Raw genomic sequence first — 24027 nt, forward strand, 5'->3', positions numbered from 1 at the left:
GCTAATCTTGGTTTACATTTTGTTTCTGATGTTTTTAATGTTTGTACTGCCAAAGCGTTGAACTTCCAGGAAGCAATGCCACTATTTGATTCTCCCACTTTTACTGTGGAAATTCAGGCCAGAATGCATGGCCTACTGTAATATAGCCTACTGTAATATAGCTGAGGTTAAAAATCAGACCATCTGCAATCTTATTGAATGGTGGAGCAGGCCCAAAAGGGCCAAGTTGCCTAGTCTTGTTCCTTGATCATATGTTTGCATGATATCAGTACTTCAAGTGTCCAACAGTTCAAAATGTCCCAGTTCCCCTTCACCAACCTTCAGCATTCTAGAGCTCTAAAACACTCAAACTGATACAGATGATAGGAAAGTAGGCTATTTTCAGTAATCCTGTACAGAATACTTGCCAGCCATTTGGATTTCCACACCACATTCTCCTTAGTATGTGTGTATTAACCTCCTGAACATTTCCACATATGAACTGTTATGACACGAAGCTAGTTCAAACGATGGAAGTTCCCCAGTAGTGTAGCCACAAAAACCAAAGTAAAAAGCAACAAAATAATTAAGACTACAGAAAGTCCTTAATATCTACTGCAGAAAGGATAGTAAATACACATCAGTTTTCTCCACTATTATGAGAGACTCTTTTATCTCTTGGTTCTGTACTGATCAATGTCTATGAGCAGTAGTTTATCTTAATCATTGCTAGGTAGATGTGCGAGGGATCCCGATATGGCTAGTGTAAAAATGGTGTGTGAAGATTGTTCAGCTCTGATAGCTACTGATCTCCCTGACAAGCCTTCTTTTACCTTGTAATACATCAACCATGAAATATCAAGGAAAACGTTTGTCGTTAACACTTTGAAAATAATATGATGGAACAGAATAGAAGCCACTTTCCATCCTCAAAATTATTAACCATGTGGTGATGGCGAAAGTGTGTTTATAGTATAGCCCACCACTCCTTTTAATTTGATACGGTGACCATCACAGTATTCTGGAGCTTGCACCTGAAGTTGCAATCTGAGCTCCTGTTAATGGTGTCAAACTGTTGAACCTGATATCATAGTTACCCATTCTTACTTTCATCTAAACACATTTCATACTTTCTGAAGCAAAACAAAAAGCAAAACAAAACAAAATCTTTTGCTCAAAACAAAGCAGAAAAATGCATTGAAAAATGAAGTAAACAGCTTGTTCAAAAGTAGAACATCATACAAAGGAAGTTACACTGTGGATCACACTAGATGAATGGTTCAAGCACAAACAATGCACATGCATTCTAAACCAGCATGACATCATACTTTGCCATATTTTTATGCATTTAAATTGATTTGGGTTTCACACATTTTCTGACAGTATTGCAGTAATATTTTGAGACCCACAAAGTGATTATCCACCCAGTTTGTTTTCACTCTATGTGATGAATGGTTTGTCTCTAATAGTGTGATTATGTCCCAGTCAGATACCTTGTTGCTGGTACTTCAATGATTAATTTTCTTTATCAAATGAGGATAGATGAATTTTCTTAGTCTCTCTTGAGGGCCAAATAATCTGTCATCAGGAATCACTTCTATTGTCTTTAGCTGAGCATTTTCCACTGCTATAATTAGACAGAATAGCATGAGCTACCTGCCAAATGGTTTTACATTTAAGTAAGAATGGGGCAAGATTCCTGCTGGTGCTGAGCTGAAGTTATGAAATAAAACGTTTACAATTTCCATGAGATGTGTGAAGAAGAACCCTTCACCGTGTCTCATCCTAAATGCAAATAATCTGTTAACAGAAATATGCTCAAAAGGTAATCTCAGATGCTTTAACAGACCAGAGTTGAATTTCTCTTGGGTTCTCCTGATCAGTGCCATAACCTTTGCAGAAACACCAGGAAAATAATGTAAGCCCTTAAATGATTGCCTTTCCAGTAATGCTATTTCATCCGGTCACATGAGGGTAGTGCCAATTTTGACATTGTATAACCCCATTTCCTATTGGATTATTTCATGAATACCCATCCCTATTCAGTCAATGCTTATCAGGAATTAGAACCAATCCCTCTGATACCTGCTATTACAGAGCTGATATATATAAATCTTTTATTTAATGGCTTGACACACATACCGTAGGGCATCTATTTTGTGCCTTATCTTCCAAGAATCCAACTTGGCAAAGTTTCTTCTCATTCCGTAACCAATATTCCGCAGAGTCCAATAAACTGTTACTGCACAAGACCTGTCAAAAATGAAAAGCAATTTGTCTTTCTAATATGTACTTGCTGTCACTGAAACAAATGTTCATTTTTAATATAAATTTTTCACCATTCAAGTTGCAACTGCTATGGTTTGTATTTAAATCATAGGACAATTTGGATGCTGTTGGGGAGGATTACCCATGGAATGGTGACACCAGTAGCAAGAGCAGCTGTTGTGCAGCAGAGAGGGTCAAAGCACAGTTGAGCAGCAGTAACGGCAGACTATTGGGGGCACAGTTGGCATTTCTGTGACCGCAAGACAGACTCCAGAATGGTGTGTTTCTTCCCTGTGTGGTGCCAGAGTTAATAATGCCTCTGATTGGGTGCAGGACAGTCTCAAAAGGGATGGCGAACAGCCAGAGGTTGTGGTACATTCTGGTACTCAGGACTTAGGCAGGAAGAGTGACAAGGTCCTGCAAATGGAGTTTGGGAGTTAGATATTAAGTTAAAAATCAGGACACTACAGTTTATGGCAAGCTTGCCTTCGTCGATTGTGTCATAGTATATAAAAAAACTGGCAAGTTATATTGCAGCTGTACAGAACTTCAGTCTGGCCACTTTTGAAGTATTGCACACAGTTCTGATCACAACACTATCAGAAGGATGAAGAGGATTTGGAGAGATGGTACAGAAAAGGTTTGCCAGGATGTTGCCTGGATTGAATGGTATTAGTTATGAAGAGAGATTAGACAAAAGTTGTTTGTTTTCATTTGAATGTCGGAGGTTCTGAGGGTAGAAACCAGGGGACATATGTTTAAGGTAAAAGAACAAAAGTTTAAAGGAGACGTGAGAGGTATGTTTTTTGCATAGAGGGTAGTAAGTCCCTAGCATGCACCAGCAGAGGAGGTCGTAGAAGCAGATACAACAATAACAACAATTAAGAGGCATCTTAAGATACCTGAAAAGGCAGGGCATAGAGGGATATGGATCATGTAAAGCAAAAGGTTTGTAGCTTGGAAAAGTGCCATATTGGTGCAGGCTTGGTGGGCCAAAGGACCTGTTCCTGTGCTGTACTGTTCTTTATTTCTTTCTTCTTTGTTGAAAAGGGCAAAACAATTATTGGGCTCCAACCACACGTTGACAAGTGGACCACTGCAGATCTGAGGTCATGCTAGAGGAAACAGTAAAGGAAATTAGAGACATTTGAGAGAAGATTTGAATTCCTTTGCTTGCTGGTATTAATGGGGCCCAACAGCAGAACATTTAGAAATTAGGATTTCTCCACGTACTGTTGTTTTAATAATTGCACGATGCCTGCATGAGATGACAGACAGGTTTCCTGCCCCAAAATCATACAACACAGAAAAGGCCGTTCAGCCTACTGAGTCTGCACCAACCTATCGACATTAATCCCACTTTCTAACATTTGGCCCATTGCTCTGAATGTTAACAGATTTCAAGTGCTCATCCACATTTTCTTTTAAAAGTAGAGAGTTCCAGCCTCTATCATCCTCCCAAGCAGTACATTCAGATTCCCACCACTCTCTGGGTCAAATCATTTTTCCTGAAGTCCCATCTAAATCTCCTTCACCTTGAAATTATGCCCCTCATCATTGACCGTTCAACCAAGGGGAGCAACTGCTTCCTATCTGCCTGATTCATACACCTCAATCTTATTCACTACACTACATTTCAATCATTACCCCACCCCCACCACTCAGCTTTCGCTGCTCTAAAGATAACAATCAGACCTTATCCAGCCTCTCTTCATAACTAAAATGCTCCATCCTAGACAACATCCTGATGAATTTTCTCTGCACCCCCGCCAGTACAATTATATCCTCCCTGTTGTGTGATGAGGAGAATTGCACACAGAAGTCCTGTAGAGGTCCAAAAAGCCTCTATAAAAGTAGCCAGTTAACATATGCCACTACAGCATTGGGATCTCAAAATCACTCAAGAGAGGTATATTTTCTTTTGCTCCTATGGACTTTAACTTTGAAATTCCACCTTCTTGACACAGTAATTTGTCTATTTGCTTGCACGGTAGTCTGTGTACATTGTAGGATGTAGGATGAATTTGACCTTTTAAATATGTTAATTCTTTTAACTGAGTGAACTAGAATGATAATTGAAAAGATCTGACTGGCTTCTAATATAGATATACATAGTCAATTTTATACAGAATTGGGAAAATCCTACATTTTGAAAAAAACATCAATTCCTGCTGGAATCCAACCCCAGGAGAGAAAAGAGATGAATTTATTCATCCTTCTAGACTTGGTTGCTGTAGTCCTGAAACCAATGGCTCAAAATTGTAATATGTTGCAGCACAAGGCGGAACAGTATCATTTAAAAAATATATATTTAATGGTCAGCACCACGCCAACCTCACAACTTGTTTTATTCCATACACCTGAAAGTTCTGCAGTTTTGATGATAAAAAATGATTAACTGATTTCAGTTAATGCTTTCACACCAGGGGCAAACCCTCTTATCTCAAAAAAGCAAGCTGTAACTAACACCGATTAACGTAATTGGTGAGCATCTCCAAGGGATAGAGTCATTAAGACAGAGAGATCTTGAGGAGATTTGTAGCTCAGGTTGATGATAAGTATGTAAGTTAGCTCACTGAGCTGGAAGGTTTGTTTTCAGACGTTTTGTCACCATGATGAGGTACCATCATCAGTGAGCATCTCTAGTGAAGCGCTGGTGGTATGTCCTGCCTCTCTGTTTATAGGTCTCAGTTTCTTAAGGTGAGTGATGTCAGTTCTGGTTCTTTTTTTTCAAGGGAAAGTAGATGGGATCTCAGTCAATGTGTTTATTGATGGAGTTCCGGTTAGAATGCCATGCCTCTAAGAATTCTTGTGCGTGTCTTTGTTTCCCCTGTCCTAGGACGTGTGTTGCCCCACTCAAAGTAGTGTCCTTCTTTGTCTGTATGCATGGAAACTAGTGATAGTGGGTCATGTCTTTTGTTGGCTAGTTGGTGCTCATTTATCCTCGTGGCAAGTTCCTGCGAGTTTGTCCAATATAGTATTTTTTAGAGTTCTCGCATGGTATTTTGTAAATGACATTAGTTTTGCTGGTAGTATATAATGGATCCTTTAGGTTCACTAGTCATTGTTTAAGTGTGTTGGTACATTTGTGGGCTACCATGATGTCTCCTTTGATGCTACAGCCCTTTTCACATCAATTAACATTGACTTGGCCAAAGAAATCACTCCTAGGAAAACCAGACCACAAACACCAGACAGCACTAACCTCAGCAGCAAATACCACATCCTCAAGCTAGTGGACATGTGCCTCTCACCCACCTCACATTCAATAAAAAATACCTACAAACAAGTCAACAGAATACCCATGGGATCACCAATATCAGGTCTCATTGCGGAAGTAGTAATGTAGAGACTTGAACAAGCTGCCCTCCCATCTATCCAACCAAACTTTGGGACAGTTGACGATAAGAAATATGATTTACAATCATCTAGACAGGAATAAGTTGATTCGGAATAGTCAACATGGTTTGGTGAAGGGCAGGTTGTGCCTCACAAACTTTATTGAGTTCTTTGAGATAGTGACCAAACAGGTGGATGAGGGTAAAGTGGTTGATGTGTTGTATATGGATTTCAGTAAGGCATTTGATAAGGTTCCCCATGATAGGCTATTGCACAAAGTACGGAGGCATGGGATTGAGGGTGATTTAGCAGTTTGGATCAGAAAGTAGCTAGCTGAACAAAGACAGAGGGTGATGGTTGATGGGAAATGTTCATCCTGGAGTTCAGTTACTACTGGTGTACCGCAATAATCTGTTTTGGGACCACTGTTGTTTGTCATTTTCATAAATGAACTGGATGAGGGCAAAGAAGGATGAGTTAACAAAGGTTGGTAGAGTTGTGGACAGTGCCAAAGGATGTTGCAAGTTACAGAGAGACATAGATAAGTTGCATAGCTGGGCTGAGAGGTGGCAAGTGGAGTTTAACATGGAAAAGTGTGAGGTGATTCACTTTGGAAGGAGCAACAGAAATACAGAGTACTGGGCTAATGGAGGATTCTTGGCAGTGTAGATGAGCAGAGACATATCAGTACATAGATCCCTGAAAGTTGTCACCCAGGTTGATAGGGTTATTAAGAAGGCATACGGTGTGTTAGCTTTTCTTGGTAGAGGGATTGAGTTTCAGAGCCAGGTGGTCATGTTACAGCTGTACAAAACTCTGGTGTGGCCGTACTTGGACTATTGCATACAGTTCTGGTCACTGCATTACAGGAAGGATGTGGAGGCTTTAGAAAGGGTTCAGAGGCGACTTATTAGCATGTTGCCTTGTACGGAGGGAAGGTCTTATGAAGAAAGGCTGAGGGAGTTGAGGCTGTTTTCATTAGAGAGAAGAAAGTTGAGAGGTGACTTAATTGAGACATGTAAAATAATCAGAGAGTTAGATAGACAGTAAGAGTCATTTGCCTGGGATGGCGATGGCTAGCATAAGGGGACATAGCTTTAAATTGAACGGTGATAGATATAGGACAGATGTCAGAGGTATTTCTTTTCTCAGAGTAGTAAGGGCCTGCAACAGTCGTAGACTCGCCAACTTTAAGGACATTTAAATGGTCACTGGATAAACATATGGATGAAAATGGAATTCTGTAGGTTAGATGGGCTTCAGATTGGTTCCACAGGTTGGTGCAACATCGAGGGCTGAAGGGCCTGTACTGCGCTATAATGTTCTCTGTTCTAGCAAGTAGCTGATTGGTCTGGGTACTGCTGATGACAAAGGCATTGTGCCTGACAAAACTATGTGATTGGTTTATAGGTAGCTGATCAATTTGTGCGTGATATTTGGTGAGAAGCCATCAGATGTCTGGAAAGGAAAGTTCAGTCCTGACAAATCACAAAAGGATCATCTTAACACACCCTATTGATCTGCTTTCCCTGCATTTCCCGAATCAAATGATACCTGTTGCTCTGATTCTCTTTCAGATATTCTTCCAATCTTTCCAGTAAAAATGAATAGTTCCAACTGTCTCAATCACAGTGTGATTTCTATTGCCAAATGTCCATTTTATTATTCTTCTGAAGCTAAGGATAACACTCACCTTGTCTCCTAAAAATTAAAATTTTAAGTCCTCCTGGCTTTGAGAACCCATCCTTAGCAATTGCAATTTCCTTGCATCCTTCTCTCCCTTTCAATTCTCGAGTAATAGCTATTTCTGGGGTGCTACTTCATTAGAAATTGTCAGTTTGATCCCAATAGATGTGTAACATATGCTAAAGAGAAGTATGTGGTTTGTTGTTACTTTCTACAACTCTTTTAGAATCTGCAAACTTGTAATCCACACGAAGCAACATACCAAACAGTCTGGTTTCCATTGCTGCAGAATTATTATTTTTCTGCCTTCACCAAAACAGTTGTTTATACAATGCTTGGCAAGGGTGTCAGGTAACCGGCTGTCATAACATGCAGCCATCCTCATTTCAGCACAAGGGTTTATTTTAGAAAAAGATGCTTTTTTTAAGTACATATTACCTGAGCTTGATTTAGGTATTCAGGTCAAATAAGCAATGTTTAGAGTCGATACAGAGCTCAAATGTATTAAACAATTATTAGGATAGTGACAGGCTTCATGATAGACCACTGAAATGGGCGGACACATGACAAAGGAACTTTAATGTTGAGAAGAATCATGTGACTTATTTTAGTTGGAAGAGTAAAGAAAAGCAATATTTACAAAATGGTACAGTTTTGTTTTAAAACAGGATGCAGAAATAAAGAGACCTATGGGTATTTGGAAACAAGCCTTTGAAGGTTTCCAAAACTCTCTAACTTCCTTCACCATTTCCCCTTCCATGAGTTCAGATCTGCTGTGATCCACTTGCCAACTTGTAGTTGGAGCTCATCAGGACAAATTGAGATGGTTGTAAAAAGGCATAGAGCATTCCCTGTTTAATGAAGTGAATCAAATAATAAAAAAATCAAGGAAATTTATGTTAAACCAGTTTAAAATAAGACTGACAACACCTTGTAGTTAAGATTGCAGAGGAGATTTATAAAATCCCAACAGGGAAGAGGGAACTCAATTACAGGAAGAGGATCAATGCTGGCATTGGTCATAGAGGAGAGAAGATTTTTAAAAAATTAAAACTAAAAAAAATTTAAAAATTTAAAGAAGGTGTGCATAGGTCATCAAAAGTGGTAAGATAGGTGAAGACAGTAGGTAGAGGCATACAGCATGGAACCAGACCTCTTGGTCCAACTTGTCCATGCCGACCAAGTTTCACAAACTAGTCCTATTTGGCCTGCATTTGGCCCACGTTCCCTAAACATTTCCTTTTTATGTACCGATCCAAATGTCTTTTAAATGTAGTAACAGTACCTGCATCTATCACTTCCTCTGGCAGATCATTCCACATACTAGCCATCCTGTGAAAAAGTTGCTACTCAGATCCCTTTTAAATCTTTTTCCTCTCACTTTAAAATTATGCCCTCTGGTTTTGAACTCATCAACCCTGGGGAAAAGACTTTTGCTATTCCCTATATCTGTGCCCCTCATGATTTTATAAGCTTCTATAAGGTCACCCCTTAACCTCCTACACTCTGGGAAAAGAAGTCCTAGCCTATCTAACCTCTCCTCATAACTCAAAACTTCCACTCCCGGCAACATAGTTATAAAACTTCTCTACATACAGAGTACTCAACTTTAATTAATAGAAACTTATTGTACACGAGCAGGGAGGTGGTGTTGAACTTGTAGAGACACTTGTTAGACCTCAGCTGCAATATTATGTATAGCTGTGGGTACCACAACATATGAAAGATATGAATGCATTGGAGAGAGTGCAGAATGATTTCCAAGAGTTGTTCCAAGAATGAGAAACTTCAGTTATGAGGGTAGATTGAAGAAATTGGGAGTGTTCATCTTGGAGCGAAGGCAGAAAGGAGATGAGATAGTGGTTCAGGACAGTTGTGGGGGGGGGTCTATTTAGGAGATAGTGGGCTGGATAGAAGAGATTGGGAGAAACACTTCCACTTGGGAAAGAAATAAAAATGAGAGGGTATAGATTTAGTCATGTACAAAAGTAGCAAAGGTAGTGGAAGAAAAATAAACTTTCACAGAGCAAATAGTTAGGGTATGGAATGTACTGCCTGGAGTTATGGTGGAGGCTGGTTCAATTGATGTATTTGAGAGGACACTGGATGCTTATTTGCATAGAAATGATGTGCAGGGATATAGGAAAAAGGCAGGAGTTTGGCACTAGGTAACAGAACTGGTGCAGGTCTGATGGGGTAACGGCCTCCTTCTGCACCATAATAATCCTATCATATGGTGTGATTCAAAATCATAGAAAAGTTTTGCTGAAGTTCACCTGGACAAATTATTTCAATGGGTAGCCAAAAACATAGATTTAAAGTGTCTGGTCAAAGTACTATATACAACATTTCATTGGTTTAATGAGTTCTGAAAATCATGGTCTAAAAAAAAGGTGGTAGAGGCAGACTCAAACATGTTCAAAAGAGAATTTGATAAATACTTGAAGGAAATAGAAAATACGACGTTATGGGGAATGATCAGAGTAATATTAAGGTGAATACCAAAGATTGGGTTTCAAGATGGTGGTGAAGTAGCAGCAGAATGTGCAAGCTCATACCATTTTTTTGTACCCCGTTCACTTTTAAAAAAAATTCTTTTAATAATTATTTTCTTAGTTTAACCTATTTACCTTACGTGAGGTGTGAGTTTGTGCAGTGCGGAGGATATCAAGGCAGCACGAGGAGGCCGAGCCCAAAGTGGAGAGAGGTCCCCGGCATTGAATGGCAGTCCTCCTGAGCCGAGATGGCCAGTGGCAAGAGTGGGAGCAGGCAACCCAGGGCGGTGGCAGGAGCAGTAACATGGTGTGAGGCACCGAGAGCAGGCCGGCGGACAGACAGCTGGTGATGAGAGCAGGAATGGGAACAGGCTTGAGGCAGCGGGAATGGGAACAGGCGTGAAGCAGCGGAATGGGAACAGGGCGTGAGATGGCGAGAGGGGGGACAGGGTGTGAGGTGGCAAGAACAGGCAGACAGACAGCTGGCGATGAGAGCAGGAACAAGCAGCCTGGGGTGATGGCGGGGGCAAGGTGAAGCCCTTATGAGGGGTGTGAGCCCAGCATGGCCAGGGTCTAATGGACTGTGATGTGTTTCTTTGTTTTTCTACTTTTCAGTAAGAAAGCCTAATGTTTAACTTTTTACACATTGTTTTCTTTATTTTTTTGACTTGTACTAAAATTCAATGTCTGGGTACTTTTGTACCAAAGATGGCGCCAAAAGTGGCAACCTGTAAATTTTTCATTGTACTCATGTGAGTCCATGTGACAATAAAACTTATTCCATTTAAAACGGGTTTGTGCATGTATGTTGGGCTGAATGGTCTCCCCATTTCATTTCATGTTCTGTGCTTCTCTGATAATATATCATTAGTCAGAACTTATGTTCTTTAGTATTTAAAGAAGGCACTGAGCTAGAAGCTTCATTATTTATATTTGGAATTATGTTGAAAAAGCTTAAAAAGCTCATTATCCCTTTTAAAGAGATAATAATATTAGAAAGGGTTTCTTACAGTCCAAGCAATGATTTTTTTTTGGCTAGCCAGTGAATTAGCTACTAGGAGTTGCTGGTAGTTATCTAACCAACAAAATACCACATAAATGCACCAGTGTGAATTGCCTGATATTCTGCCTCTTATTCTTTGGGTCAATATTACAGGATGTACCTCCTGGCTAGTCAGCAGCACACTCTCATTAATTATCAGCAGTATCACTGACTCCAAATCGTTCATGTGACAGCTTTCAATTTGGCAGTCAGTTTCAATTTATGTTACTTAACTGAACAGTGAATACCAGCAAAAACCCTGAAGTATCCTGTAATCAGAGTCAAATCATGAGGCTCAAGGATCAGGAATCAATGTGGTGAACACAGTACTGTATACCACTGTGGTGAGACTTCTGGTTAGTCTGTCATGCCAGTGGAACGGACATAATTTGGGATGATGATCCTAGTGTCTGGGATATTGTCCATAAGGTATAATTACCTGAGGATGATTAGTTTGGGGGTTATTATGTATGACATGTTTGAATTGTGTGTGAGGCAGTTCTCTGGATGTTGGTAAACCCCCCCCCCCCTGCCAAGTGTTAGTAAGAAGGACTTTGCAAGCCTATCAGTGCTCGGTTTGCCGTTAGAATTTTCATCAGATTGGCATTGCCAACTGTTAGGGATCAGGGTTGCATTCATGGGCATGCCATGTCATAAATACTCAACGCTTAGTGGCAATTCTCTGCAATGGCAACTTTACAATATTAATTCATAAGAATATGAAGCATTGCTGTATCACTATCTTCTCAGAGCAGATCATTCATCCTATTATGGTACAGGACACAGGTTCCCTTGAGCCATGGATTTTAACCTCCACAGCAAACTCTGTCCAGCCTGCCTTCAACCCTCTCTACTCGACAGCCTTCAGGGAAATCTCTATGAAGGCATTGCTAAATCTTGACTCGACTTTTGCCTGGTCTCTGACATCTCCAGGAGTGGATGGACATGATGAGCAGACGTTGAGCGATGTTGCTGGGTTACGGACGATGAAATGCTGTCAACGTGCTTTTTGAATATGACACCCACGTGTTCTGCCTTTGCATAAATTTCTAATGCGCTGAGAAGAGTGTCATCACGTGGGACAAGCCAGCAGGCCAGCCATCAAGTGGAACACCACCACCGGATTCTGATAGTGCGTTGACTGATTTCATGATTACCTGCCCTGCATACCCTGGTTGATATTAGCTGCACACACCTTCATCAAGGTGGCGATCAGTACAATTTGTGGTGCAGGTATGAGCACAGTGACATGCATCAATTATAATTTCCTTTTGCAACTGCTAATGGTGGTAGCTACGCAACAGGCATTACTGAGCCCTATTCGACACCCTAGTTGCCTGTGCTGAGCAATCTCTACTCTTGTAATCATAAGGTCAACACTGATGAATTTTCACTTCTAAGAAAACACAAATTGAAACTGGTTCTATTAATAGATACAAAAAGTGAAACATAACAGGTAATCAATTCCAGCCCAGGTTAGGATTGCACAGAACTCTTAATATGTATGGAGAACAGTTCAGTGCTCATAAGAATTAGCTGAAACATTTACCATTTCAGGTAAGTTGTAAATGTCACAATGTTAAACATAGTAACAATCAATAATCATCTTCCAAAAAATATAAATGTAGCAAAGGAGATGCAGGGGGCTCTATTGTGCCTGATTTTAAGTTTAAGTGACTGGGTTTTGTATGAATTAAAACCTTGCCCTCTTTCAGGGCTCCCTAAAGACATGTCTCTGTCTGTGTGTGACATAATCTCAGCTATTATGTATAGGAGCTGTCTTCCAATGGAAATTGGAAAGGTTGAGAATGTTTGATGGATGTAAAACCGGGGCAGCAGCCAGATTTAATCATGTAGCCAGGAAATTATTGTTGGGTACAGCCAGGAGGGGCAGGAGCGTACCATTTCCCAGAATATAAAGCAACTTCAAGAAGACAGCTACCCATCACCTTCTCAAAGGCAACTTGGGATGGGACATAAATGCTGGCCCAGCCAGCAACACTCACATCCCGTAAGCTGCTCTTGTCAAGAGGATGAGGATGAAGGTAGAAGAACATGTATCAGGAGCACTGCACCCAAATCATAGATACAATGCAGCAGTATGATCTAATCCACAGCTCTTCTGGTCAGGAGAATTAGGTAATTTATAGTGGCCTGTCTCTGCCGCTTCCGGTTGTCAGTTCGAGCTGTCCACAGTAGTGGCCGGTATATTGGGTACAGGTCGATGTGTTTGTTGATAGAGTCTGTGGATGAGTGCCATGCCTCTAGGAATTCCCTGGCTGTTCTCTGTTTGGCTTGCCCTATAATGGTAGTGTTGTCCCAGTCGAATTCATGTTGCTTGTTGTCTGTGTGTGTGGCTACTAAGGATAGCTGGTCGTGTCGTTTCGTGGCTAGTTGGTGTTCATGTATATGGATCGTTAACTGTCTTCCTGTTTGTCCGATGTAGTGTTTTGTGCAGTCCTTGCATGGGATTTTGTACACTACATTAGTTTTACTCATGTTGGGTATCGGGTCCTTTGTTCTGAGAGTGACTGTTGGTTTGTGTGCTGTTATGAGTCCTAGTGGTCGCAGTAGTCTGGCTGTCAGTTCGGAAATGCTCCTTAGTATGGTAGTGTGGCTAGTCCTTTGGGTTGTGGCATGTCCTCATTCCGTTGTCTCTCCCTTAGGCATCTGTTGATGAAATTGCGAGGGTATCCGTTTTTGGCGAATACTTTGTGTAGGTGTTCCTCTTCCTCTTTTTGTAGTTCTGGTGTGCTGCAGTGTGTTGTGGCCCTTTTGAATAGTGGATTAGTGGTGCTGGAAGAGCACAGCAGTTCAGGCAGCATCCAACGAGCAGCGAAATCGACGTTTCGGGCAAAAGCCCTTCATCAGGAATAAAGCTGATGCAACTTCGTTTGTGTGTGTTGGGGTGGTTGCTTTCATAGTTTAGGACTTGGTCTATGTGTGTGGCTTTCCTGTAAACCTTTGTGGTGAATTCTCCGTTCGGTGTTCCTAGAGGCATGGCACTCATCCACAGACTCTATCAACAAACACATCGACCTGGACCCAATATACCGGCCACTACAGCGGACAGCTCGAACTGACAACCGGAAGCGGCAGAGACAGGCCACTATAAATGCCGGAAGAAACAGCACAGAAGCGCTTCACAGGAGGCTCCCAAGCACTGAGGATGTCACCTAGACAGGGGATGAAATGTTTGCAAGACAAATTCCCAGCTCGGCGAACAGAACCACAGCAACGAGCACCCGAGCTACAAATCTTCTCCCAAACTTGGAATTAGGTAAATTTACTGATACAATCACACCTTGTGCTTTATGCAATTCCTTCTTCCTAATGTCAATTTGCCTTGCTAAGTATTTACCATTACATGATTCCTCATATCCATTTAACTTTCAGATTCCTGCAGCATTCACATCTATCCACTGTTCACATTCATCCCAATCCTTGGAGAATGTACGATGTGTTTTATTATCATTCTTACAGAAAGTTCTGCCTCACAGGGTGAAAGTTTAATTTCATTCATTCACAGATTTGTTCTTTCACCTTTTGCAGGAGAAGACAAAATACAAAGTGGGGGGAACTAAACTGGGTAGCTGAGCCTCCACAAACTGCAGAAACAGACCCCCTAGAGATGAGTGACTCATCTGTGTTCCTTTTGAACTGGCAGATAACCGGTGACAGAATTATAAATATCCATGCCACATATATGGCAACATCACTTAATTGCTGAACAATGGAGAGACTGAGCATAATGATTGCCAAGGTTGTGTTTTTTGCTTCTGCCTGCCAGGATTTGTACAACAAACACTGTGGGTCATCCATGAAAGTGGTCTCTCAGAGAATACGTTGGCTCCAAGATCTAAAACCTTGTACTAGTGCAAAAACACACACCTGGTCAGAGAGTCATACAGCATGAAAACAGACCCTTCAGTCCAACCAGTCCATGCTGAACATAATCCCAAACCAAACTAATCCCACCACTCTGCTCCTGGCCCATTTCCAGCCAAACCTTTCCTATTCATGTACTTATTCAAATGACTTTGATGTTTAGTTGGTGATTCACAACTCTTGGGTTCTAAACAGATGCTGGTGGCGGAAATGAGAGTGGAATTGACGTTGAACAGAAGCATAGAGAATGGAAGGAGGAGTAGGTCTTACAGCTTTTTGAACCTGATCCAGCATTCAACATGATCATAACTGATCATCCAACTTAGCAGCCTGCTCTTGCTTTCCTCCACAATCACCTTTGACCCCTTTAGCAGAAGGGTTAGATCTAACTCCTTCTTGAAAACATTCAAAAGTTTGGCCTCAACTGCTTTCTGTGGCAGAGATTTTCAACAAGCTCTCTAGTTTCTGGGTGAAGAAATCTTGCCTCATCTCAGTCCTTAATAGCCTATCCTTTATCCCAAGAACATGACCCCAGGATTTGGACAACCTGGTGACCAGGGACATCCTTCCTATGTTTATCCTGTTTAGTGCTGTTATAATGTTACAGGTTTCAAGGAGGGTTTCTCCCCTTATTTGTTTCCATAAAATGCAACACTCTCCAAGCTTAGCAATTATTGAAGATGCTGAACCTGAGGGGCTACGATTGAGAAACAGAATTGCATTTACATCTTAGCTGGGTACTGACAAATGCACCACATACACTCTCCAGAACAGTGCAATAAAGGTACAACTGCAATGCAATCATGACAGAATTAAGAGAACTAGAAAGAACATGAACTATAGACCAGTGAGTCTGACATCGGTGGTAGGTAAATTGGGGGGAATCCTGAGGGACAGGATTTACAAGTAATTAGGGATAGTCATCATGGCTTTGTGCGTGGGAAATCATGTCTCACTAACTTGACTGAGTTTTTTGAAGAAGTAACAAAGAGGATTGATGAGGGCAGAGTAGTGATCTGTATTGACTTCAGTAAGGCGTTCGCTGAGATCCCTCATGGTAGACTGATTAGCAAGGTTAGATCATATGGAATATAGGGAGAACTAGCCATTTGGATACAGAACTGGCTCGAAGGTAGAAGACAGAGGGTGATGCTGGAGTGTTGCCTTTCAGACTGGAGGCCTGTGACCAGTGGTGTACCACAAGGATCGGTGCTGGGTTTGTTGCTTTTCATCATTTATATAAATGATTTGGATGTGAATATAGGAAGTATAGTTAATATGTTTGCAGAAGACAGTGGACAGCGAAGAAGGTTACCTTAGAGTACAATGGGATCTTGATCAGATGGGCCAATGGGTTCAATTTAAATAAATGTGAGGTGCTGCATTTTGAAAAGGCAAATCAGGGCAGAACTTATACAATTAATGGAAAGGTCCTGGGGAGTGCTGCTGAACAAAGAGACCTTGGAGTGCAGGTTCATAGCTCCTTGAAAGTGAGTCGCAGGTTGATAGGATAGTGAAGAAGGCGTTTGATATGCTTTATTTTATTGGTCAGAACATTGAGTAGAGGAGTTGGGAGGTCATGTTGTGGCTGTACAGGACATTGGTTAGGCCACTTTCAGAATATTGCATGCAATTCTGGTCTCCTTCCTATCGGAAGGATGTTGTGAAACTTGAAAGAACGTTCGGAAAAGATTTACAAGAATGTTGCCAGGTTTGGAGGGTTTCAGCTATAGGGGGAGGCTGCATAGGCTGGGGCTGTTTTCCCTGGAGCGTTGAAGGCTGAGGGGTGACTTTACAGTGGTTTATGAAATCATGAGGGGCATGGATAGGGTAAATAGACAAAGTATTTTCTGTGGGATGGGAGAATCCAGAACTAGAGACTATAGGTTTAGGGTGAGAGGAGAAAGATTTAAAGAGACCTAAGGGGCAATGTTTTCACACAAAAGGTGTTGCTTGTATGGAATGAGCTGCTAGAGGAAATGGTGGAGACTGCTACAATTATAATATTAAAAAGGTATCTAGATGGATATATGAATAGGAAGGGTTTAAGAGGGATATGGGCCAAGGGCTGGCAAATGGGACTAGATTAGTTTCAGATATGTGGTCGGCATGGACGAGTTGGACCAAAGAGTCTGTTTTTATACTGTACATCTCTATGACTCTATGTGGCAGAATCGGGCTCAGAGTGGGATGATCAGCTATGGAAAATTCTCAAATGAGTCAAAGGAGTCCTTGAGCACAGTTGTTTGGACTTCAGATGCCTATGTGACAGACATATTAAATTGGGTGAGAAATAGTTCACCTGTTGACTCTTCAGCAAGCTGCTCCCAGCAAAATGGTAGGGTTGAATTGTTGCTGACAGATGAATGATGATGAAAGGAGACACAGAACTGAGATTTTACCTCAAGGCATCCCTGGTCTTTCCCATTTCACTTGTGCCCTTCTTGACCATAATGCTCCATCTCCTAATGGCCTGACTGTCCCTGGCATTGGTCAAGATGCCACTGAACCTGATGGTAGCAAGTTTTGAGAAGATTTGTTGCTCAGGTTGAGGTTCTGGATGTAGGTTTGCTCACTGAGCTTCATTTTCAGACGTTTCGTCACCATACTAGGTAACATCTTCAGTGAGCCTCCAGATGAAGCACTACTGGTGTTTGTTGCTTTCTATTTATATGTTTGGGTTCCCTTTGGTTAGTGACATCATTTTCTGTGGTGATCCTGTTCTTTTCCTCAGGGGGTGGCAAATGGGGTCCAGTTAAGGTTTTTGTTGATAGAGTTCCGGTTGGAATGCCATGCCTCAAGGAATTCTCGTGCATATCTCTGTTTGGCTTGTCCTAGGATGGATGTATTGTCCCAGTAGGATACTAGTGAGAGAGGGTCATGTCGTTTTGTGGCTAGTTGGTGTTCATGTATCCTGGTGCCTAGTTTTCTGCCTGTTTGTCCAATGTAGTGTTTGTTACAGTGCTTGCATGGTATTTTGTAAACTACATTAGTTTTGATTGTCTGCATAGGGTTTTTCAAGTTCATTAGCAGCTGTTTTAGTGTGTTGGTGGGTTTGTGGGCTACCATGATGCCAAGGGGTCTGACCACTCAGACCCCTTGGTATCATGGGGTCTGAGCAGGAAGCAGGATGAAGCAGCAATGCTTCATCCGGAGGCTCACTGAGGATGTTACCTAGTATGGTGACAAAACATCAGAAATTAAACCTTCCAGCTCAGCGAGCAAATCTACATCCTGAACCTGATGGTGCCCTCAGGGATCCCAAATCAAGAGCTCATTAACTGAAAGAATGTGAGCACCCAGAACTGTAACCAGCCTCCCTCTACTTCTCCTGAAACCACAAAGCTGCACCATTTAGAAGGAGGTGAAAACATAATTTGAAGAAATTGTATTTTGTTAAGCCTCCAGATTCTTGTTTAGCTCCCACTGTCACAAAGCTAGTATTTATTTTTTGCTAAAGCTGTCCCTTGACTCAAGTAAACTCAGTCTTTGCTTTTTCTCAGAGGGGTAATAAACCAGGCAGGGCTCCGATCAGACTAGTTTGGTACAGAGATGAAAAGGGTATTGAGAGGCCTTTTGTTTATATGTAAACAGGTGAGACTTCAGGCCAAAGTGGTCATGTTTTAGAAGTGACCTGCATAACGAAAGGGCAGTGGTCATCTCTCCAGCTGAGCAGTTTAGTTCAGTCCTGAACTAGTTGGGAGCTCAACGGTGGAAACTCTCTCTTCTGCCCTTCTAACCTCAATCTGTAAGCATCTGACCCTTTTGTGTACTGTGTTTTAAAAGGGGTTTGCTTTTTGGGATGTTGTGTATATTCAGAACAGCATAATTAAGTCTAGTTTGGATAGACTGAGTTCTCTAGGGGTTCTTTATTCTGTTCTTTGTGTTTCATTGTGTAATTTTGTGAATACATTTTTGTCTGTTTTTAACCTGGTAGTTAACCTCGCTAACTTACTCTGGACAAATTTCACTGTACTCTTACCAAAACAAATTGCAAAGTTATGGTCTGGGTTGCCTGCTTATGAATGTTTTGAGTGGTCTGGTCTAGTCTATAACACCACTCAGAATCAGACTTTGTTCCCAGAACGTGTAGCTCTGTCCATCCAACATCCTGATTGAAGTCCACAAGTTGGTCTAACCAGCTTCACAGACCACCCCTGCCTCCCTATTTGAGACCCTACTTCTATGTTTACCCTCTCTCCTTCATCTTCACTTGCATCAATATCCCTTCCCGATGGTTTAAATCATCCCTCATTGAACTGCTCCTATCTTCAGTCATCTCCACTACTTTCACTGACCTGCCCACCACCTTCCTGAAGCTCTAAGGACATGGTGGAAGAGTCAATTTGAGCAACATGCCCCTCTAATTTTAGAGACTTACCTCATAGCTCCCAGTTCATAGGAATCCCAACCTCTCATCGGAAGCCGACCTGAGGCTCACTGTCAGAGAGGTACCTTTCCTTCATTCATTACACCTTTCAAATGGAAAGGATGCAAGAGGTGTTTGGTCATAAAATGGTCACCATAACTTCCATGACTTTGTGTGACCACAGATACCATTCTGCTTTGTTTAAACAATAATATTTTTATTCTAATTTGTTTTTTCTATACCTTTCATATGTTCTTCATTTATTTTGACTGATTATAAAGAAAGCCTTATTGGTCTTTTCCTTTGTCACATGCATTGATGTCATTTTATGAACTTACAATCTTATTGTTAGCTACAGTGAATTGAGTAAGCTGATCACTTTAAAATTTTTCAGATAACCAATATCTGGAAGGAAGTTAAATGTTGGCATCTATGTGAAGGGATCCCATGGTTTATACATGGTTTGAAAGATAATGGGAAAGAAGTTGAAAGCAATTAGTTACTTGAGATATCCAAATGATGGAAATTATTAGCTGATTCATACTGCTGCTTTTTAAAAATGTTTCATTCCATTTGGAGACTGATCTCTGTATGGATGCTGTGAACTCATATGAAGTGCAATTAAGTCATTCACAGAAATAATTTTTAGGCTTTCTACCGCATGTCAGCTGTTGGATCCCACTCTGCTTTTGGAGCTGTGCAATTGCCTGTTGTGTGATATCTATAAGCAATTGCAAGTCCCAGATAGAGTACCTTTTGTGTTGAAGTGGTAAGATTATTTACCTTTTTACATGCTGTGATGGAGCTCCCTGTCACGAGCGTAGATCTCTCTGTTTCACTGCCTGGGATTTTTTCAGAGCGCTCCAAGAGTTGACGCATTTGGGAGGATTCAAAGTCACTGCAATAGAAGACAGAAAATTGACATGAGGTAGTGGCACGAAACTGGTTCATTTTTATTGCAAGTTAAAATTTTTTTTGGAAGCATCAACTTTTCATGTGTGATTTTAGAAATCATTAACATTTTCTGTAATTGTGCAGCATTGCTTAGCATCTTAATTTTTTGCCAGATTGCATCTGTTTGTAATGGCCTGACTTTTAATCTAGAGGATCCAAAGCTGAATGCAAAGGAGTAAAGTTTTGTTTTGGTTTGTGCTAATGTCAACTCTTGTGACCCAACCAGAAGTCGTGAAACCAGTCCAACAGTATGCCTCGAGTCTACTTAACAATTTTGGCAATGTGATATAGCTCTGCTGCCAATTTGTCCATTTCTAAAGGTGTACTATAGGCTGCTTGTCATAGATACGGCCGTCAGGGGATCAGAAGAACAGCAGGAGGCAAGCAGCCGGTCAGGATTGGTACAGAGCAACTAGGAGTATTCGAGTTCTCCTGGTCACACAAAGTTAGCTTTCAGGTGGTCACAGGCTCAGGACTGGATTAGCTTAGTGGAAACAGAGTAAGGAACCACGTAGATACAGTTACTAATAAATACTTCTTTAAAGGAGTCAACTCAGTATCTTCCTTCAATATATTGTCTGAAATTGAAATTGCATCAATGGAAACATCCAACACAACAGTCATTCTGCGATAACACGACAGCTGTGTTCCTCTGCAACACTGTGGTATAGAAAATGGTGCTATAGAAAACCGCTGTAGAAAGTCGCGCTGTACAAGACCACAAATACAAAATCGTTATACTCATTCAGTAGGAAGTTCACATTATCCAAAGTGTCATAATTCGTCAACTTTGTTACAGCTAATTTGTGTTACCGAAATGCACGTTAGACCAGAATGACCTGTATTACTTGTTTAGTCTCCAAGAAAAAGACATATTGCTATGGCACAGCTTATTTTTCCAACTGCGCATACCCAGTTGATTAACAAAGTGAAGTAAACAGTAGAGCAAGCACAGGAGAAAGGGGGAAAATAAGATTATTATGTCATAAAAAAACATGCTGCTAAAAACCTCTGAGTCATGCTCTCATTTGGTACATCCGGGCTATATCTATTGGCACTTTCCAACACTGGCCTGGCTATATTTTGAGATATCAGCAGAAGATAAAATAAAATGGAAAGAAACGTAAATAGCCTTATCTGCTGTCTCCATCATTGCTCACTGCTTTCCACAATTAGTCATTTGCTCTATGTACCTTAACTCATTGCCTGATTTTTCAGTACTATCACTTCCTACTTTCTCTTCTCTCTTCCTTTCGCACTATTTACTTTATGTGAATACTGTCTGCCTTTCTCCAATCATTGTGGTCACTGTTATTAGATTAGATTACTTACGGTGTGGAAACAGACCCTTCGGCCCAACAAGTCCACACCGCCCCACTGAAACGCAACCCACCCATACCCCTACATTTACCCCTTACCTAACACTACGGGCAATTTAGCATGGCCAATTCACCTGACCTGCACATCTTTGGAGTGTGGGAGGAAACCGGAGCACCCGGAGGAAACCCACGCAGACACGGGGAGAACGTGCAAACTCCACACAGAGTCGCCTGAGGCGGGAAATGAACCCGGGTCTCTGGCGCTGTGAGGCAGCAGTGCTAACCACTGTGCCACTGTGCCGTGATTTAAAGCACTCTTATCGTAGGGATTTTTTGTCTTCTTGTCTCTTCTTGATGCTTTTAGCAAATGGAAGTCATTGGCGGTAAGTAAAAATCTGATCATTTCAGGTAACCATGTACCTGGTCCATGCATATAAATCTACAGCATCCAACTCCTCCCAGTCATTACTTGTTACAAATCTGTTAATATAAATATTTGACAGACAATTTCCTTGCTCACCTATTTGGTCAAAATTCAGTGAACCCACATTCCCAAATTCAATTTTTTTGCATAGCATTTGAATTGACATATCTCACTAAAATTTACGACTAAGATACAGAGTTCCAACTGACCAACACATGTCAAAAAAAACTAAAAAAAAGCAAATTATATATCAGTATCTTTGTTAACTACTAGACCATAGCATCTGATAGATACCATATGGCTGTTCATGCGTTTTCTTTGAATGTAACAGTTTGGTGATATGCTTCAGGTACTGATTAGGAATTCCACAGTCAGCTATCATAGAATCCCTACATTGTGGAAGCACACCATTTGGCCCATCCAGTCCACACCGACCCTCTGAACAGCACCCCACCCAGATCCACCCTCCTACCATAGCCCTGTAACCCCAGATATAAGTCAATAAAATGGTTTCAAATTAAATGAAAGTGGGCCTCATCTTCTATTGTAATGAGTTACAAAATTGTTTTGTAGAATCTGCCATCCCCACTTGGTCAGGTCTATATGTGACTTCAGACACATAGCAATGTGACTGACATTGAACTGCCCTTGAGCAGTTAGGGATGAGCAATAAATGCTAGCCTGGCCAATGATAGTCCCCTCCCATGAATAAATGAATGAAGCACAGCTCCTCCTATTCATATGTAATTTATATAACTTCAATATGTCAGCTAATTTCCTCTCATTCTTCCACCTAGAGAACATTGACAATTTGCCAAAGAACATTGACCTTTTTCATGCACTATGCGGTTTCCAAATGCCAATAAAGATATTATCAAAATTACTAGCAGTGAATCAATATGTATTCAAGGCAGCTTGTCATCTATTTTTGAAATCTGCAAAGTCTTTTTTTCCAAAAAATTGGTTTGCTTTGCTCTTCACTTTATAAGGACATAAGAAAGGAAATCAAGAATAGGCCATTCAGCCCTTCAAACACCTTCCAACCTTCAATAAGGTCATCACTCACGTTCTATTTCAATACCATTTTCTTCCAGTCTACCCCTTAATAACTTTAATCTGTAGAAATCGATCAATCTCAGGCTTGCACACACTCAATGACTGAGCCTGTACAGCCTGACAGTGCAGGGAATTTGAAAGATTCACCACCTTTTGAATGAAGACGTTCTATCTCAATTCTAATGATTTAAAGCACTCTTAATCATCGAAATCAGTGCGGGGGTACTGACTAATTCATACATACTGAAGAGTAAAACATGTTAATCATTTGTACACAATTAAATAGCTTTGAAATGATAGAAGCTGATCTGGAATGTATCTGCATCCCAGATTGCTTGATCTGATTTAACAATAGGACATTGTCTAGTCTTAGTGGCATTAACCAGTTTTTATTAGTCTTCACTCTGTGTCTGCTCTAATCTGTTACCTCTAATTATCCAGATCCAAACATCAGCATGTTATATTCCACCAATGTTACTTACAGGCAGCAACACATTTTAGATACATAATTACTTTTGTGTGAAATCACAAATTCTTGGTAAGTGCTTACTCTTTGCTTTGTTCGAATCAGTGAACATTGGGTTTGAGCACGGATATGCAAAGTAGCTGTTGTCAAAACTGGCATCTGTTGCATTCTTGAAAGGAAAATTCCTATTTCAAGCATGCATTTCTGGGAAAAATAGTGTGTCTAAAGAGATTCTACTCTAATAAACAACACTTCTTAGCGAGTTTCGAGAAGATTTGTTGAGGCTCTGGTTGAGGCCCTAGTTGTAGGTTTGCTCGCTGAGGTGGAAGGTTCATTTCTAGATGTTTCATCACCCTACTAGGTAACATCGTCAGTGGGCCTCAGGCGAAGCACTGTACATGATTTCTGCTTTCAATTTATATGTTTGGGTTTCTTTGGGTTGGTTATGTCATTTCCTGTGGTGATGTCATGTCATGTGGTGATGTCATTTCCTGTTCTTTTTCTTAGGGGGGAGGTGGATGGGGTTTAACTCGATGTGTTTGTTGATAGAGTTCTGGTTGGAATGTCATGCTTCTAGGAATGGCATTCCAACCGGAACTCTATCAAAAAACACATTGAGTTAGACCCCTTCTACCACCCACTGAGAAAAAGAACAGAAACGACATCACCACATGAAATGACATCACTGACCCAAAGAAACCTAAACATATAAATAGAAAGCAGGAATCATGTACAGTGCTTT

At 41.0% G+C, this 24027-nt stretch overlaps 1 protein-coding gene across 5 annotated transcripts in view; it reads right to left on the reverse strand.

The window, feature by feature from the left end:
* The window catches only part of sphkap (SPHK1 interactor, AKAP domain containing), a 401207-nt gene that overhangs the window by 79823 nt on the left and 297357 nt on the right, over nt 1–24027 (reverse strand). For all 5 annotated transcript variants that reach the window (XM_072572291.1, XM_072572290.1, XM_072572292.1 and 2 more), the window contains 2 exons: nt 19850–19964; nt 2122–2232 (listed from right to left, as the gene is read on the reverse strand). In XM_072572291.1, coding sequence (XP_072428392.1) covers nt 2122–2232; nt 19850–19945 — 207 coding nt within the window. In that variant the 5' untranslated portion in view covers nt 19946–19964. The remainder of the gene's footprint in view (nt 1–2121; nt 2233–19849; nt 19965–24027) is intronic.

The sequence above is a fragment of the Chiloscyllium punctatum genome, chromosome 6 (genome assembly GCF_047496795.1).
Source record: "Chiloscyllium punctatum isolate Juve2018m chromosome 6, sChiPun1.3, whole genome shotgun sequence".
Taxonomy (NCBI): domain Eukaryota; kingdom Metazoa; phylum Chordata; class Chondrichthyes; order Orectolobiformes; family Hemiscylliidae; genus Chiloscyllium; species Chiloscyllium punctatum.